General features: G+C 45.3%; 1 protein-coding gene across 9 annotated transcripts in view; it reads left to right on the forward strand.

Moving 5' to 3' along the window:
* MICU1 (mitochondrial calcium uptake 1) overlaps positions 1-16,952 on the forward strand; it is an 84,764-nt gene that overhangs the window by 63,846 nt on the left and 3,966 nt on the right. For all 9 annotated transcript variants that reach the window (XM_088168572.1, XM_014882265.2, XM_088168571.1 and 6 more), the window contains 2 exons: positions 8,742-8,879; positions 12,860-12,968. In XM_088168572.1, the coding sequence (XP_088024698.1) occupies positions 8,742-8,879; positions 12,860-12,968 (247 nt within the window). The remainder of the gene's footprint in view (positions 1-8,741; positions 8,880-12,859; positions 12,969-16,952) is intronic.

Below are 16,952 nucleotides of genomic sequence, written 5' to 3' on the forward strand. Positions count from 1 at the left end.
TGGAATTGCCTCTTCAGTAGGGCAATTAATGACAGGTAAAAAAGTTGTTTGCGTTCTTTGTTGGTGATTTCCTGACCTGGCTGCAGGGAGGGAGAGGAGGATGGGCTGGTGGCTAAATACAGAAAGCCTAAAGTGTGCCCCATGAGTCCTGTTTATCCCAGAGGATGAGTGATGTGTCTGTGTCACTGTTGCCAGGCCCTGACTAGATAAAAGGTATGATGATAACTAATAACCTTTAAACAGTTCTGGAGGAAAAGAGGATCTGGATATGGAGGTTTTTTGCCCTCCAGAAGTACTTACTAAAGTCAGAGATGGATTTAGTGCCAAGGAGAGGGGAGTTACTGGGAGACCCTGCAGACCTACATTCTCCTTCTTCTGCATTTCCCATTCTCCTCTTTCTCCGCTCTCCATTTCTGTTAGGAGTTTAGGGAACAGAAGTGAGGCTGATGTCCCTGCCTTTGATGGATAGCCATGAGAGTAGGTGACAGAATTTTGTGACATGTCCAGTTAAAAGTGGGATCATCCAACCACTGTGAATAGTTTCACATCAGGGAACTCTGTAGTTAAGGAGGCACAGTCCAGCATACACTTATGTAATCTGGGAATTTCTAGGCAGGCAGTGGAAGTGTTTTGGACAGCTCATCCTGGTTTTGACAGCATTCAAAGCTGGCAGCCTGCTTTTGTCTTGGCATGTGAGTGGAAAGGGTCATGTGAGGTTTTCAGGTTCACTGCACTACCTCAGGTTTTGGGAAAAGCTGGCATTCAGTTCTTGTCCAGTGGCAGCCAAAGACTTGGGAAGAATTCAGAGTGGAATATTAGTATAGAAAAAAAAGTCTGAAGATAGGGATAAGTTATGAGGCCATGGCATGTGCAGCTTAAAGAAAAGACAGAAGGGAGATATAACTGTCTCAGTAAACACGAGGAGTCACCATAAAGGAGTCTGAGGCAAGTCATTTTCATCAATCAGGAACAGCAGAGCAGGTAATGAAATGCCTAAGTGTGCACCAGGGAAAGTTTAGTTGAAATCCAAGGCAGGTTGATTCCTGTCCCTTTTTCCATTAAGCAGGGACACTGCTGGTGGGTCATGGGTTTGCTGTCACAGGTGAGTTACTAAAATCTTTATGCCTCAGTCAGAAGATGCCATAAATGCTGTTCCTAACTGATTCCTCCCTAGTCCAAGTGAGGAAATTTGCACCAGAGAAATCAAACCCTCCCAATGTCTTGCTTTGAAAGGCAGAGGAAGAGTCTGTGGGGTGGTTTTGAGGGCCTCAGGAGCATATTAAGCAGCTGCATATCAGCTATAAAATCAGAATGTCCTGAGTGGGAAGGGGCTCATAAGGATTATCCAGTCCAGCTCCAGGTCCTGCACAGGACACCCCAACAATCCCACCCTGTGCCTGAGAGCATTGTCCAAACACTCCTGGAGCTCTGGCAGCCTTGGGGCCATGCCCATTCCCTGGGAGCCTGTTCAATGCCTGACTACCCTCTGGGGGAAGAACCTTTCCCCAATATCCAGCCTGAACTTCTCCTGCCGTTCCCTTGGGTCCTGTCACTGGTCACCAAAACATCCAGTGGTCCAGGGGTGTGCCAGTGAGGGGTGAGGGTGGCAAGGTGTGCTGCAGCTGCTTGTGAGCGTGGCTGGGACAGGCTGGAGCATGAAGAAGCAGCTGTGGCACCCTCTTGTTTGGGATGGATGCTTCAAGGAGCAACCACCTGGTGAGAGAACACTCCTGCTGCCTTGCTTCTGTTTGAACCAGGTGACTTCAGCATGGTTGATGCAGTGGCTCTGCAGGGGAAGCCGTGGAGGATTTTATTGGAATTTCTATTTATTGCGTCATTAGCAGCAGTGGAAGGCTTTGCTCTGTACCACCAGGCTCCTTTGGTTTCTGAAGGGTGTGTAAATCCACTGCTGGGCTCCTGCAGTGCAGCAGAGCCTTGTGTGGGACCACTGCAAATAAAATCCCAGCAGTGCTATTTGGATTCATTACTTTGCCACAGGAATGTGTGCAGGTTTGTATCTGAGTCCTTGAATTAGGAAATATAAGCTATTTAGCATAGATGCTCTTTATGTGTGCACAACCAAATTAACCAACAGCCAAGGAGCAGCAAAAGTCGGTGAGCAAGAGGTTGGGGATGTCTGTGTGAATGTGTTCCTGTAGCAGGTACCTGACTTCTGCCTCCTCCTTCTGCTGGATGAACAAACACCTCAGTCCTCTCGCTCTTTCTCCCCTTTCAGGCTCTGAATTCAGAGCTGTTCTGCACCTCCACACGTTGCTGGCTGTGCTTCAGCCCTGGCTTTGCTTCTGCTGATGCAGGAAGGACGTGGAAGCAGGACTCTTTTCCTTTCTAGGCTGAATTAAACTCCTGCAAACTTACTCTTCTTGGGGAACTGAGCATCAAGGTCAAGCAGAAAACAGTGTGAACTCTTAAAAGGCAGTGAGGGAGCTGTATTTCTTAATAAAACTGTGTACAGCAGTTCCATGGAGACTTGGATATTGGTATTTTTCAGAGTAATGGCTTCGCTCGGATGCTTGCAGCTCCACTGTCCTGTGTGTTTCCTGCAGGAGGGTTGGGAGTTTGTTCTGCTTCTGAACTTTCCTCTTATTCAGGGAGCATGCAGGACAGAAAAACTGCTCTGTTCTGTGGTGCCAGGAGTATTGTCAAGGGCAGGGATGGCAGTAACAGAGGCAGGTCTGGAGAGCAGACAAGGGAGGAGATTGCTCAACTCTTCCCCCTCTCCATCCCTTTAATTTATCAGACGTGTCCTTTTTCCTTAGCGTTACCGATTCCTTTTCTTTAGGATTCCTTCCTGTCGTTCCCTCACTGCACAGAATTTCAAAGCATGGAGCTGCTCAGAGCCTGAAGGAAGATATTTTCATTCATGGGGCCGAAGTTCAGGTGCAGCCATCTTTACATAACCTTTTTTAATCACTCATTAAAGCAGAACAAGTGGCTGGTGATGGGAATGAATTTTTCTCCCTTGCAGGCAGCAGTGGCTCGCCAAGGTCGATGAAATCTCCAAAGCTTCTCTCCAACATCAGGTCTGCTGGGATTGCACTGCTGCTGACAGATGGACATTTTTAACCTGGCTGCTACATATTCACTTAGGCAGAGGGGGGAAAGTGTGAACAGGGAGAGCGTTTGGAAGATTGGATTTTTCTCATGTGAAAATAGCTCCCATTTCTATCATTTCTTTATTACTTTTTATAAGGTAGAGAGAAGCGATGGTCCAGGCTGGGTTTGGCATTTCCTCCTTCCCATTTTCATTCCTCCTGCTGTTGGCAGCTCTGAATGTCTTTAGAGCTGTGTCTTTGAGTGGGTTTTTCCAAATAATGCACTAATTACACCCGGGGGCTCTTTGTAGGCTGTGTCCAGTGCAGGCTGAGCTTCATCTTGCAGAACCCAGTGCTTTAGATCCATATCCACAGAAGAAACCTTTCAGCATAATTATCCCCCCTCCCCCCCAAAAAATATATTTTAAATCTTCAATCAAAGAATTTTAGATTTTCCCAAACAAAAAGCCTTTAGAAACTTTTGCCTTTCTTTTTTTTTTTTTTTTTTTGTTTGGCAGTATTTTGGTGCCTGTACAAACACTTCAGCTCACTCACAAATACATTAAATTTTTTTGGACAGACGAAGTTGCTGGGATTTAGGGAGATAAACAGTGTTTTCCCCTTTCTTTTTCTTCCTGTCATAGTTGTATATGCAATTTGATGAGAGATCCTGGCAGCCTCCTTCTCCAGAACAGTAAACAGAGCCAGTGCTGCAGTAGTTTGCAGATAAATAATGTATTACAGCCTGTCAAATAAAGCTTTGAGCAAATACCACTTTAAAGGGTCATATATTATGAATCTGAATATTACCCTGCAAATCATTATTTCCCAGACCCTTTTGATTCCTTATTATGCACAGAACAGGTCACCTTTTTCAACTCTCTCTAAACTTGATAGAATTAGTATTAGCAATATTTCTCCCATGGATGTTTTTTTTAACCTGCAGAAAGAAGCTCCAAGATCATCCCTCAACACTTCTCTCTCCATCCAAAAGTCCTTGTAGATGTATTTCTCTTTGCTATCTCAATTAGCAATCTGGCACACTCTTATTTATTTAAGATCCTTGCTTTGAGATTGTGGGGAATACGTCATCTGTTTAATTGGTTTTTAGGGGAAGCCTTCCTAGAAATGTAAGAGCCTGCTAAAATACAGCTGGATATTTAGCTAATATGAGTGTTTGAAGAGGATAGGAAGTGTATCCTTTTGGCATTGCTTTAGGAAAAGTCTGAGCTATGTTTTCATCCTTCTGGCTCGTGTTACAACTGGGTGTTTCTCTCCTGCACCGATGGGATTTGGTGGATCCTAAAAGCTGCCTGTGCCAAGTGCAAGGGCCTGGAGGTTATTTTAGCCATTTTCTACAAGTCACCAGTGTGTGCCAGGCCCAAAAATGCCAGGTTAGGAAGGAGGGCATCATCTCCAGGTATAATTTATCCTGCTTTTCCCTGGCAAGTTTTGACATTCACTCGTTGTTGTCTGGTGGTGCTGAGCCCTCTCTGAGGGCTTTGGTGTCCCCATCCCAATTGCAGGGCAGGGTCCATTTGGGTCTGGTGGCAGCAGTCACAAAACACTGCTCCTCCTTTTTTAAGGATTTTTGTTAAACTCCCCTTCTCTGCTTAGACAGGATTTTAGCACTAGAGTTTTAAGTAGAATTGATACTATTGATCATGACAAATTTATTGAGGAGGAAGGAGAGTCAGCTGGGAAGAGAAACCTTCCCCTGAGAAATGTGTGGTACCCAAACTTGGCCTTTTTCTGAGGCCATCAGAGCTGCTTCATTTCCCACCAGTGAACCTTGCTGGCAGAAGGAGACATGAAAGGCAACCAATGTCTGCATTTAGGAAATTCCAGCAGATTTGGTTGGTTTGTTTTTTTTTCACCAGGATGTTTCTCGTGATGGTGTCTCTGAATTGGTTTGGGCTGGATGCTCCTCAGAGCCTGGGATTTGATTTCCTGCAGGGGAAGATGGATTGAGTTAGTGAGGAAAAAAAACAGTGAAGCAAGGAGGAAAAGATATTATGGGTCTGTTGTTTTATGAGGGATCCTTGTATTGCCTTTCCCTAAAGTTGTGCAATTAAGGAGATGTAGAAGCAGGGGAAATTGCTGATTTGCCCTCTGCTGTCCTCGTGTGAGAAAGCTTTTCTCTCAGAAGGAAGGAGAGTGGGGTTATTTGAACAAAACCGGGCATTTCATCTTATAGAGGAGCAGGAATATGCTCATTCTGTCAGGTTTGGGGGGGAGTTTGGGGCTATTTAATATGTGTTTAAGGTTATGGGAAATAATTTAAAGAAAAAATCAGGGAGTACCCTGCTGTGTATTTGGACTGGCTGCTGGCACTGGGCTAGCAAAGCTGGTGAAGTCAAAGGCTGCACCTCATTTCTCCTGCCTTCTTCCCCTCCTATGGGATTCCAGAATGGGTTGGGAGGGATCTTAAAGCTCATCTCATTCCACCCTTCTGCCATGGTCAGGGACACTTTCCACCATCCCGAGTTGCTCCAAGCCCCAATGTCCAACCTTGGGCACTTCCAGGGATACAGGGGCAGCCACAGCTTCTCTGGGCACCCTGTGCCAGGGCCTGCCCACCCTCACAGGCAACAATTTCTTCCTAATGTCCAATCTAAACCTCCCTTCTCTTAGTTTGAAGCTATTCCCTCCTGTCCTGTCACTCCAATTCCTACCGAACTGTTCCATAAACACCTCGGATTTCCTTTCCCGTCACGTTGGCTTTTCGTGAATTTCAAAACACAGCCTTTTATATTTCGAGCTAATTTCTTCAGCACCTCAGGTTTCCTGGCCTGCAGGAAGAGCAGTGGCCAGCATTCTGTCCCATTCTCCTTGCCTCGTGCAGATGCAGAATCCACTGCTGGCACCAAGTGGCTGCCAGTGGAAGCTGCTCCGGAGGCGCTGGACTCGCTGGCCCGTTGTGTGTGTCGATTTTGGGGCTGCGATTTGGGATGGTGTAGGACCCCCCCCATGTGCTCTGTTTGTCCCAGTGGGATTTTGGGAGCAGGAGCTGCTCCATCCCCCTCTGGATAAAGCGACTGCTTTGGCCCTGCTTTTCCTTCTTTGAGATCCATGAAAGGGGAAAAGGCTGTCAGAGGACTTGTTTGCCTGTAACAAATCCCAGTGTGCTGTGCCCTGCATCCCTTCCTTGTAGGGTTTTGGGTTATTTCCCCCTCCCAATAAACAGAAAAATAAAACAGAAAACTGGACAGTATCATCCTGTGCATGGAGGCAAATAATCATGATTACCTGGGAATGAGCACTGTTTTTCCTGCTTTTGCAAATACCCAGAGGATTTTAACACTTAACACTGTTTGTAGGCTGTGTATTGAGTACTGAAAGAAAAATTCCTGTAGGCTTTTGCACCTCCTTCATTTCCAAATGGTGAGTTGTGTTTGGCTAGAAGACATCCCAGAGGGCAGAGGAGCATGGATGTACCTGGGCAGGGAGGTGGGAAAAGGGATGTCAGGAGCAGCTGGGGGTTTTTTTTCATCAGGAATCAATGAGTTTTCACTCACACATCCTTTGAAGTTTCTTTATGGATAAACACAATCTCTGACATACCAGAAAAAAAAATAAGCAGAATTTCCTCCTTGAAATTTCTCTTTAAATGACATGTCCTGCTTATCCCTTCTGTAATTAATTTAAATGCATCTGACAGTAGCTTGGAGGCAAGACTTGAACTTTCTTTATCCCTCACTGGGTTGCTGTTGCTTTTTCTCAGTTCAGTGGTGATCATATTGGAATTTGGGAACTGGATGTGTTCATCCAGCTAACCTTTCTGGGCTGACCTTTGCCATGAGCACCACTGTACATGACAGTGGGCATCTGAGTGCTCTGGTTTAATGTTAGAGATGTTCATTTTAAAGTGAGATAAATAAAAAGCAGAATAATTCCATAGTTTCCAGGGTTTTTTTATTTCTTGTGAATAGTTGTGTGGTGTATCAGTAGAGAAATGAAGATGAAAAGTATTTTAATTTTTCCTTTCTGGGCTTTTTTGCATCTGCTAGCGCAAAATTAACCACAATCTGAAGGTTTAATTCCAAAAAAAAAAATGCAAGGAGCTGGTTCTTTATTTCCCCATCTGCAGGGAGCTGTGCTTGATTGTGTTACCCCATGGAGCTGCCCAATGCTTGATCCTTAATGCAAGGCAGGAGGAGAGGGGGCTGGTGGGCTTTTAGACACCAACTTGAGATTTTCTAAGCATAGTCACCACTTAGGAGGCTGATCTGAGATATTTGGACCCATTTCCTGGCCTTTAATTAAGGATGCTACCTAATGCTCTGCTAAAACTCGGGGTATTTTAAGGCTGTTGGTAGAAAAATGCTGATTTGTGTCTTTGGGGATGAAATTAGGAATATTACAGCAGAAGAAAGCACCAGGGCTGCTTTTGAAGCAGCACTGACAGCAAATTTTTGTGTCCCAGGGGCATTTCCTTTGCGTTCTTCAGGCGTGGCAGAAACTACTACTTTTACTTTTTAATGAAGAACATTTCCAACAAATGAGTTTTAACTCTCCTTTCCCCAGCACAGGACATTAGGAGAGGCCCACATTTTGCATCATGAGTGATCCCCAAAGCCTGTATCAGATGACAGTAAAAATCACCGTTTCTCCCCCGAAACTCTGTGGGCCACTCGGGTGAAAGCACAAGGGGGCTGAGGGGCAGAATTTCTCCATTTGGGATCTGCCTCCTGCCACAGTTACCCATACAAGTCCCTCCAGCCTTGGTGTTCCACTTATCAGGAATCCATTGGTTTCCCACTGGGAAAAGCAGCCAAAATCTAGTTGATATGGTAATAATTAAAAATTAATTAGCACTGAAGAACAGCTGAGGCAGGAGTGGTCAACTCAGCAGGCAGCAGAATGTCAATCACTGGTACCAAGTTGTTCCCCATGAGTTTAAAAATTAATTTTGTTGTTAAATGTCATCTGGCTTGTGATCAGCTGGAGTGTTGGTCTTGTGTTTCCTGGTAAATTTGAAGGGATATAATCTATCCCAAATAAGGGATCCTGAGTGCTGAGATCTGTGAGGCTCTAATGAGGTCTAATGTTGATGCGTGTAGATTCTCAGAGGTGGGGGAAAAGGAAAGGCTGAAATCCCCATTATTCAGCAGGCAAAGACCTGCTGCTCCCACCCAACACCTTCCCAAGCTGGGGAATGGCTCTTCCCTCCTTCCCTGCAGTGGAAGCCAGGAGACAAACTGCTGCAGGAGAGATGGATCAGTGGAGAAAACCTTTCTCACAGCAGCATTTGTAAGAGTCAGGGACTGGAAGGGGCTGAGGATGAGGAGAGTTTGGGGAGGGTGAAGTCTGGAGACATCCATGAACCTTCCCTTGCTGGGATACTGCTACAGGCCTTGGAGCAGAGAAGAGTAAAATTAGAAGACCTTTGCAAGATTTCTCTTTGGTTTATTAAACAGTCGCTGTTTAGAGGAACCATGGAACCACTCGTTAGCCCAGTCCTGTGGGATTAAACCGGAAGGGTGAGATACAAAGGCTTCTCCCAAGAGCTGGGAATGGGGAGAGACAATCCTGAGGAAAGCAGATACTGGAGCACATCAAGACTTGTCCTCCACCAGTGTTTCCTGCAATGTTCATTTTTTATGATGCCTTTTTTAATGCTTCACACCTCAGGTGGAGCTTTCTGCTGCTCCTGTTTTCATCTCCCCGTTCCCCTTTCCCTCGCAGTTCGAGCGGCACGAGCCGGTGGACGGGCGGATCACGGAGCGGCAGTTCGGGAGCATGCTGCTGGCATACAGCGGGGTGCAGTCCAAGAAACTCACTGTCATGCTCAAACAGCTCAAGAAGCACTTCCAGGATGGAGAGGTCAGTGGCATTCGTGGAAAATTGGGGAAAATTTCTTTCCTGTCATCTTTGGAAAAGCATCCGCTCCCTGTTAAGCCGTGGTGGAGAGAGGGAAGAGGTGAGAGTGCAGTGGTCAGTGTCCAGTGCAGGCTGTAGGTTTGTTCCTTATGAAAATAGATGCTGTAATTTAAAAAATTCAATTTGCTGAATGGCACCCTGGGTCTGGAGCCAGAACAAACACTGAAGTCGTGTTCCCAGTTCCTGCCTCGACCTTGGATTCATTAGCTGCTGTGACCAGGCAGTTTATTATTTAGTTATTAACTTCTTGGAAAAATTACTCACGATTTAGAGAGAAGTAAGTTTGCAGACCCTACACTCATTAATTCAGTGAGAGACCTTGGAATAAGATATCCATACCACAAGATGTGCTCTATCAGGTAAGGCAAGTGTGGGCTGAGAAATCATTGAGCATTAGAATTTTACATCTGCCCCTATAATGGATGTTCTTTTATTAAGCCCCAATGTTCTTTTATTAACTGGGATATAAACAAGCAATTCATCAAAGTGAGAATGGATGGAAAGTCTTTGGCTGGCTGTTTTAGAGCTGCTTTCTTCTGACATCAGAACCAGGGTTTATTTCTTAGCTGGTTTAGGTGCCAAGTGTGTTACAAAACACAAGTTTTGGTCAGGGTCTGCTCCTTTTTTTGTTCCTTAATGGGATTCCTACATAGCAAGAATCATTTGATTCCTCCAGGAAAAAGTGTTTAAATGCAATATGTGTGTAATAGAAAAGATCAGCGCTGGTTTTGAAGTTTACAATTTGTTGATGCTTTTGCTGTGATTTTTGGGTTTTTATATATATGTATGTGTGTACAGATATTACTGAACAGTAGCTGGATGTGTGAGAAAAGAGGCAAAGGAATTTATTTTGGAAGGTTTCCTACAGCAGATGTTTTCTTCCTTTCATGTGTAAGCCAAGACTCTGACATCTGTGCCAGAGGAAGAACTTCTTGTTCTTACCTTTTTCCTCGTCCCCATATCAGCCAGATTGTCTTTCTATTTACAGCCAGCCAGATTCAGAGCAAATCTTTATCTTCCTTTATTCCAAGGACTTTCAAGGAGAGAAAATGGGCAATAGGGCAAAAAAATTCTATTTGCAAGGAAGGGAATTGGTGAAAATTTCGTGGTTCCTTACAGTGGTGAGGATGAAATGCCCAGAAACTGTCCCAAACTCACACAGCAAGGCTTTCCCTTGGAAGTGCAGTTCTTTGGAGAGAGCTTTCATATGGAATCTGTCAAACCTTGTCTTCCTTGTCTGATGCAATAACCTTGACTGCACAAGGCAACCCTGGCAGCCTCCAAAACAACAAAACTCTGGGTTTAATCTAATCTTTAACTGTTTTCCAGTGCTGTTATTCTGCATTCCTACTTTTTGGAGTGATAAGTTTTCTTCTATTAACTGCTAATCTGCTTTCATTATTTTTATTTTTCTTGAGGAAAAATCCCATCTTAGCCTGAATAGGTGAACTTTGCCTATTCAGCAAAGCTGCCACACTCTGTTTTGTCTAACGTTGCTTATGAGTGTCCTCCCCAAGTTGTACTTGCACAGCTGCTTTTCTCCTAATAAAAAGGATCTGAGTCATCAGCAATACTCACAAGCAAGGTATTATTTGGTTTATGTCCTCCCTAACTGCTAGAAAACCAAGATGTCTCTTCAGAAACCAGTGATTCATGTCCTCTTCTACATGGCTGGCTGGGGTATTTTTCTCTGGAGATAGCAGGGGGTGGCAGTGAGGTGGAATTCCTGCCTGAACCTGGGTTCCCAGGTGGAAAGCCCTAATTTTTGCAGCAGATGTTTGAGCTGCTGTGTTACAAACAGGTAAGTGCTTCTGGAGTCTCCCTGCTTATGTTAGGTGAGGATTAATTGGGTGATGAAGGGATTCAGCTGATTTTGAATCAACAGCTAGAGCTACAAATGCCTTGAAAAAGGTGATCATTCATCTGTTGACTTGCCTGAGGCTGTCTCAGTCTCTGATTTTGGTTTTATTTTGGTATCCATAACAGAGTTAGTGCTGATGCCAGCCTCACCTATAAGATTCTCGAAAAAACAAATTAAATTTCATAATACTGATGGGATTCTTGCTACAGACATCCGGTGGTTTTGTAGGATCCACGATTTGTAGGATACAGGTGTGTCACTGGTTTTGTTTTTTCAGCTGGTGAAACAACCACAAAGGCCAGGTTGGATGGGGCTGGGAGCAGCCTGGGATAGTGTAAGGTGTCCCTGCCCATGGCAGGGTGTGGAATGAGATGGGCTTTGAGATTCCTTCCCACCCAAACCATTCCAGGATTCCAAACTCGGGTCCATTTTGCACAGACAGCAGTGCTGCTTGGCCTTGGCATCTGCCATTTTGGAAATTCCAGAAAAATACAAGGTTTGTGGCTCTCTGCTTAGAGCACTACAAAGCTCAGATGTCCCAGGCAGAGCAGGCAGATCACAGCACAGTGTCTTCTGCTGGCCTGGAGGTGGCCACACACCTCGTGGTTCCTCCAGCCTTTCCACACTCCCAGGGCCCTGCTTCCCGGCAGGGAGGCATCGTGATAATTACACAGATACTTTCTCTTGTAGAAGCATTGGGCAGAACAGAGGGATCTTTGCAGTGCTTCCTGCAGAAGTACCTGATTTATTGGATCATTTTTTTCCTAGGACAGTATTTAATTTAATTCTGCTGTACGTCCTGGTGTTCCTCTTGGGAAGAGGAGCAGGCAAACATTCAAGGAAAGCTCCCTGCAGAATCACCAGGGATTTCTCTCTTCAGTCAGCTCTGTTGTCCACATGTACTCTCCCATTTTGCCATCTCATCCTTTCTGGCCCAGATCCACGAGTCCAGGGCTGACAAAGCTGCTGTTGCATGTGACAGTGCACACGTAGATCATCAGTGCAGTGCTACATAGTCACAGCAAAGATAGGAACAAGCTGTAAATGTCTGTATGGAAAGACCTTAAAAATGTTCTTTTTCTTTCAAAAGATTGGTGGCTTCTTCCCTGATTAGAAGTTGTTTGAGCAGAGTTACAGCAGATTGTGTAAATTTCTATTTGACAGTACCTGCTGAACACATCCAGACCATGGAACTGTGCTGTGTTCTGCAGTTAGGATTTTTAATATCTTGCTCTATCAATCTGTTGTGCCAGGCAGGATAGGAGGAGCCTGAACCTGAACTCCTGTTGACAAGCTGATTTATGTGTCCCAGAGAGGGGGATCTGAGTGGTTATTACTGTGGTGATGATTCACCTCCTCCCTTGGCTCCGTGCCCTGGTTCTGCTGGAGGAGTTGGAGGCTCCAGCTCTTGTCCCAGCACTGCTGTGCCTGTGCTGGAGCTGAACAGGGTGATAAAATCAGGTGTAGTGTAACCAGTGGGGTTCACAGAGCTTCTCCTGGGCATCTCAAGATGTTTTTCCATTGCTATCCCAGAGCGTGGCCATCAGCTCTCACCGAGCACATGCTCACCTGGCCCAGGTAAGTGGGGCAGACAGGGACCCTGCCTCCAGCAGCAAAGCAAACTGGGACACTTCTGTGCTTAATGTCACCTTCTGCCACACTGGGTAAGACATGGATTCCCCCAGGGATCCCCAAATCTCTTGGGAGAGACCTTACAGTGCACAGACTGTTTGATATTGTCGTTGTGAGTGTGCAGGCTTCAAAATAAATTATCAATTCACCTGTTTGCAGGTGAGTTGCAAATTCAGCTACATCCCAACTGCAGGCTTGTGGTGTGTCTGCTCACCTGGGAAATGGTTTTCAGTGCCTTCCCCTTGTGGGACTGGTGGGGCCAGGAGGGGAATAAAAGTACAGGTCACAACCCACATCCTCAAGTGCCAAGGTTGAGTTTTGGAGTGTGAAGATGAATTCCCTTTGGGTCAATGAATCACTGTGTCATTTCCAGGTAGTGTCCATGATCCCCTTTTCCCATCACCACATGAATGTCTTTTCTCTGTCCTAGGGGCTGACATTTGAGGAGGTGGAGAACTTCTTCACTTTTCTGAAGAACATAAATGACGTGGACACAGCTTTGAGCTTCTACCACATGGCTGGAGCTTCTCTTGATAAAGGTATTAAAACCTGGGGGATGTTCAGGTGCTGAAAGCCTGAGGGAGCACAACTCATGCAGTGTCTTTGGAGTTAGGAAGATGTCAGACAAGCCCAGGCTGACAGGTTAAAAATGTACCCAAATTGCAATTCCTCCCTGTAATGAGGTGCTTAGCTCACTACATCCATGGATAAGGAGGGATTTTAGTTTTATACTTCCACAGTTTTAGATACAGGGAGAAAAAAGGCTGGCATGTGTAGCCTGAATGGATGAGGAAGCAGTGATTTTCATGGGGGTACCTTCAGAAGGACCATTCTGCTGTGTGCAGAGGCGAGGTCACCTAATGACTGACACCAATGTTTCTTCTTCATTCCCATCTCCTGAAGTGACCTTTCTTTCTCCTTATACAAAGGACTTAAAAAATGAGTGTAAAGAAATTCTTGCAGAGTTATCTTCTGTGGAGGTCTCTGATCCATGTGGCAGAGGCATAGCAACAGTTGGGCTGGTGGTAGGAACTGCTCAACCCTTGTTTTGTTTCAGCTTTGCTCAAAAATCAGAGACTTTGCCTAGAAATAAAGGCTGGATGCTGCATTTCTGATTGGAAATCCAAGCAGTGGCAAACACCTTTGGAGCTCATGGGAGTGCTGGAGGGAAAGAGGGGGAGCCCTGAAACACCATTGAGGTCCCAGACTGAGCATTAAAATCTGTCCAGAGACTCCATTTCAGATTACCCACAGTCCAGGGGAGTGGGCTGAATAAACCTCAGAGCTGGTGTTTCCTGGGGACCTTGGTAATAATGTGGTTTATTGATCAGGCCAATCCATATCTTCCTCCTTCTCATCATGTTTCCTTTTCTGAGCTGGTCTGGCTCAGGCATGTTCTTAGATCTGACACACGGATGTAGGAAAAAAACAAAAAAAGGGCAAACCCCCCCCCAAAATATATTTCAGACCAAAGTCCCACTCTGCTGCCAGGATCTATCACAAGTGCATGCTTTGGTCTTCAGGGTATTTTAAGGGGGATTTTTTTTCTTTTTAACAGACTGAGAATATAAAAAAGCGATGGCAAACTCATTAAAAGATTTTTAGGCTAAGTGGAAACTCTTGTCTACCACAAAATTAAAGCTGATTTTTTTAGGCAGCTGCAGAATTAAACATTTTGGAAGTCAGCTATTCCAACTGCTGTTGTTGTGGGAATATTAAGGCATTAATAGTTTTTGGGGGAGTGGAATTACAGAGGGAAACAAACGTGTCACATCTCTTCTTCTGTGTGTCAGCAGTCCTTCTCATCTTAAACTTTTTTGGGGGGAAGCATCTGTACTCTGATTTAGATCATCATTACCTTAAGACTTAAAAGAGCCTGACAGGATTTTCTTTCATTTAAAAGTAAAATACCAAGTCTTGGTATGCTGCTGCTGCTCTGAGCCCTTTCTGCAGCATCCTAGAGGAGGTAATAGCCTAGCAAATCAAATTTACTCAGTGCCTAGAGGAAATTAGCATTTATCCTGTCGTGGAATATACATTTTTGCATAATTTAGGTCTGTGTGCAGTTGGTAAATCAGTGTGATTGCTGTTTAATTATGTGCCATTAATGAGCTCGTGCACACTGAGCCGGGAGTGTTTGGCTGGGGTAAGGGAACCTTCCTTGGGCAGGAATCAGATTTAAGTCAAATAAACCATAAATGGGGTGTGCCCTCCCAAAAGTGAAGCTTTCACAAGGTTGCTGGTTACAAACTAACAAATGTAAAAATGACACTGGGATGGAGACTAGGAAGTGTGTAATAATTTGTGTAATAATTTGCTGCTAACAATGCAGCAAACATTATAATGATTTTTAGAAGGGCTGTTTAAAATTTCAGAGGGGAAAAAATGGCTGTGACCAAACAGCCAGAGCTTGACAGCCTGTATTCTGTGTTGAATTTAAGTCACATCTTCTTCTAAAAAGGATCATAAACCTGTATTTTAATGACCCATTTATAAACACCCGGATTATTTGTTTGCCCATCTTTCATTTGCCCAGCAACATAATAGCTGTCAGGCTCCTAAATCACAAGCATTCCTTAGAAAACTTCCCCAGCCTGGGCTCACAGCTGGAAGCAGGACAGGAACTGGATTTGGTGCTTATTCCCCTTTTAGGAGGGTATAAATTGCACTTTTTCTGGCACTGTGTGCAGCCAGGCTTTCCAAGCAGCCCTTCTGCTGGAGTGGGATAACTCCTTTGGGATTTAGGGCAAGGCATGGATGGGCCAAAGCACGGGGAGACAGCTGAGCTCACTGCTGATCTGTGGCTTGGAGCAGGGCTGGAGCCTCAGAGAAGTGCCTGGAAAATCATTTTATTTGAATGATGCTGCTTGAAACGGCTGCAGAGTCAACAGGGAATCAGGAAGGAGGCAGAGGTGAGCTGGAATGCAGTCATGGAATTGCTGCTTGCTTTCCTCTGCCTTGGAGATGGATGGAAGAAGTCAGCCCCTCTGGAATAATGGCAGTGCTGGTAGTTGGGAGGGGAGGATTGTGAGGGGTCTCTGTCGTATCCAACAGGATCCCCTGCAGCTGCTCCCCCAGTGCCATCTGCAGTCAGGTTTGAGATATCTCCAAGGAATCACTTTTCTTTCCATATTTCTGGCCGTGGATATTGCACAAACAGGGAGTTGTCTCTGCCTTTGGTCTGGGAGCTCTGCTTTTTTTCTCCCTGATCTCCCTGACTTTCTGTCATATGCTCCCTTTGATGTCAAAACAGCTTCTGCTCAGCTGCAGGGCTGCAGCCTCATGGTTTGAGGAGACAAAGGAAAATGTGCTGTGTGCACTCAGGATTGCACAAGGCTTTTCCAGCTCCTTGCTGGATGGGTGATCCAGCACGTACTCATGCAAATGATTTGTGAAAAGTTAAATAGATTTTGGTGGCCATACTGCCAGTGATAGCATCCAACATTTCCAACTGGGAGCCTTGAAATGAAACGTGTGCATCAACGTGAGACTGATTTCTGGGAGCCCAGAGCACACGTGTCCTGCCTTTCCATCCTGGAGTGGCCCAGGGCAGGGAGCTCTGCTCCCATCACCCCAAGTGCCATTTGGAAAACAAAGGCAGCAGCCCAGCTGTCCATTCTTTTGGCCACATGTGTGATTAATCTCAAGTTGGAGGGAAAAAGTGAAGTTGGCCATCTGGCGAGGCTCTCTCCTGGAGCAAAGCCTCGTTTGCAGGCACTCGGTGAGGCATTGCTCATGGTGCAGTTCTGGGAATCAGAGTGGAAAAAAAGGATAACTGTGTCAGACACTAAACCTGCATAAAATAACTCATTAAAGGAACCAGTGGGAGATAGCAATGCATGAATTTTTAGAAGCTTCTCAAGACAGAAATGTGGAATTCATTTTTGATGGTATGAAATCCAGGAGAATTTCTATCCCAGAACCCCAAACCTGGACAGGCTTTGTTTTAAGAGATGTTCCCCAGACAGCACCTATTTCATTTTGTGAAATGGTAAAGAAATTATTCCAGCAGGTTTACTTCAATGTTATTTGCCTCCCTGAGTTACCTTGTGGTCTGGAGCATGGATGTGGAAGTGGAAAGCAGAGACACTTTCCCTCTTCCTTATGATTCCTTAAAAACCTGCACAGCCCAGTCATGCAGCCCCTGTGAAGTCATTTTGGCATCAAGCAAGAATGATGGGATGGAGCTGACACTTGTGCAGTTGGATTTATAAGAGAGGAAGCAGGAACTGGTGGCCATGAGTAAAAGTTCCAGTTGGGAAAACTGCAGCTGTGAAAAATAAACAGGAGGGGAGGGATCAGGAGACTCCCTGCAGAGATGGAGGGAGCAGGTAAATCTCAGCAGAAAAACATGATTTATAATTAAAGGAATTAGGACAAGGGGAAATGGTTTTAAACTGAAAGGGGACATTTTGATTTGGTGTTAGGGAGAAATTGTTCCCTGGGAGCGTGAGGAGGCCCTGGCACAGGTGTCCAGAGGAGCTGTGGCTGCCCTTGGATCCCTGGAAGTGCCCAAGGACAGG

Source organism: Sturnus vulgaris, chromosome 8 (assembly GCF_052056855.1).
Source record: "Sturnus vulgaris isolate bStuVul1 chromosome 8, bStuVul1.hap1, whole genome shotgun sequence".
NCBI lineage: Eukaryota > Metazoa > Chordata > Aves > Passeriformes > Sturnidae > Sturnus > Sturnus vulgaris.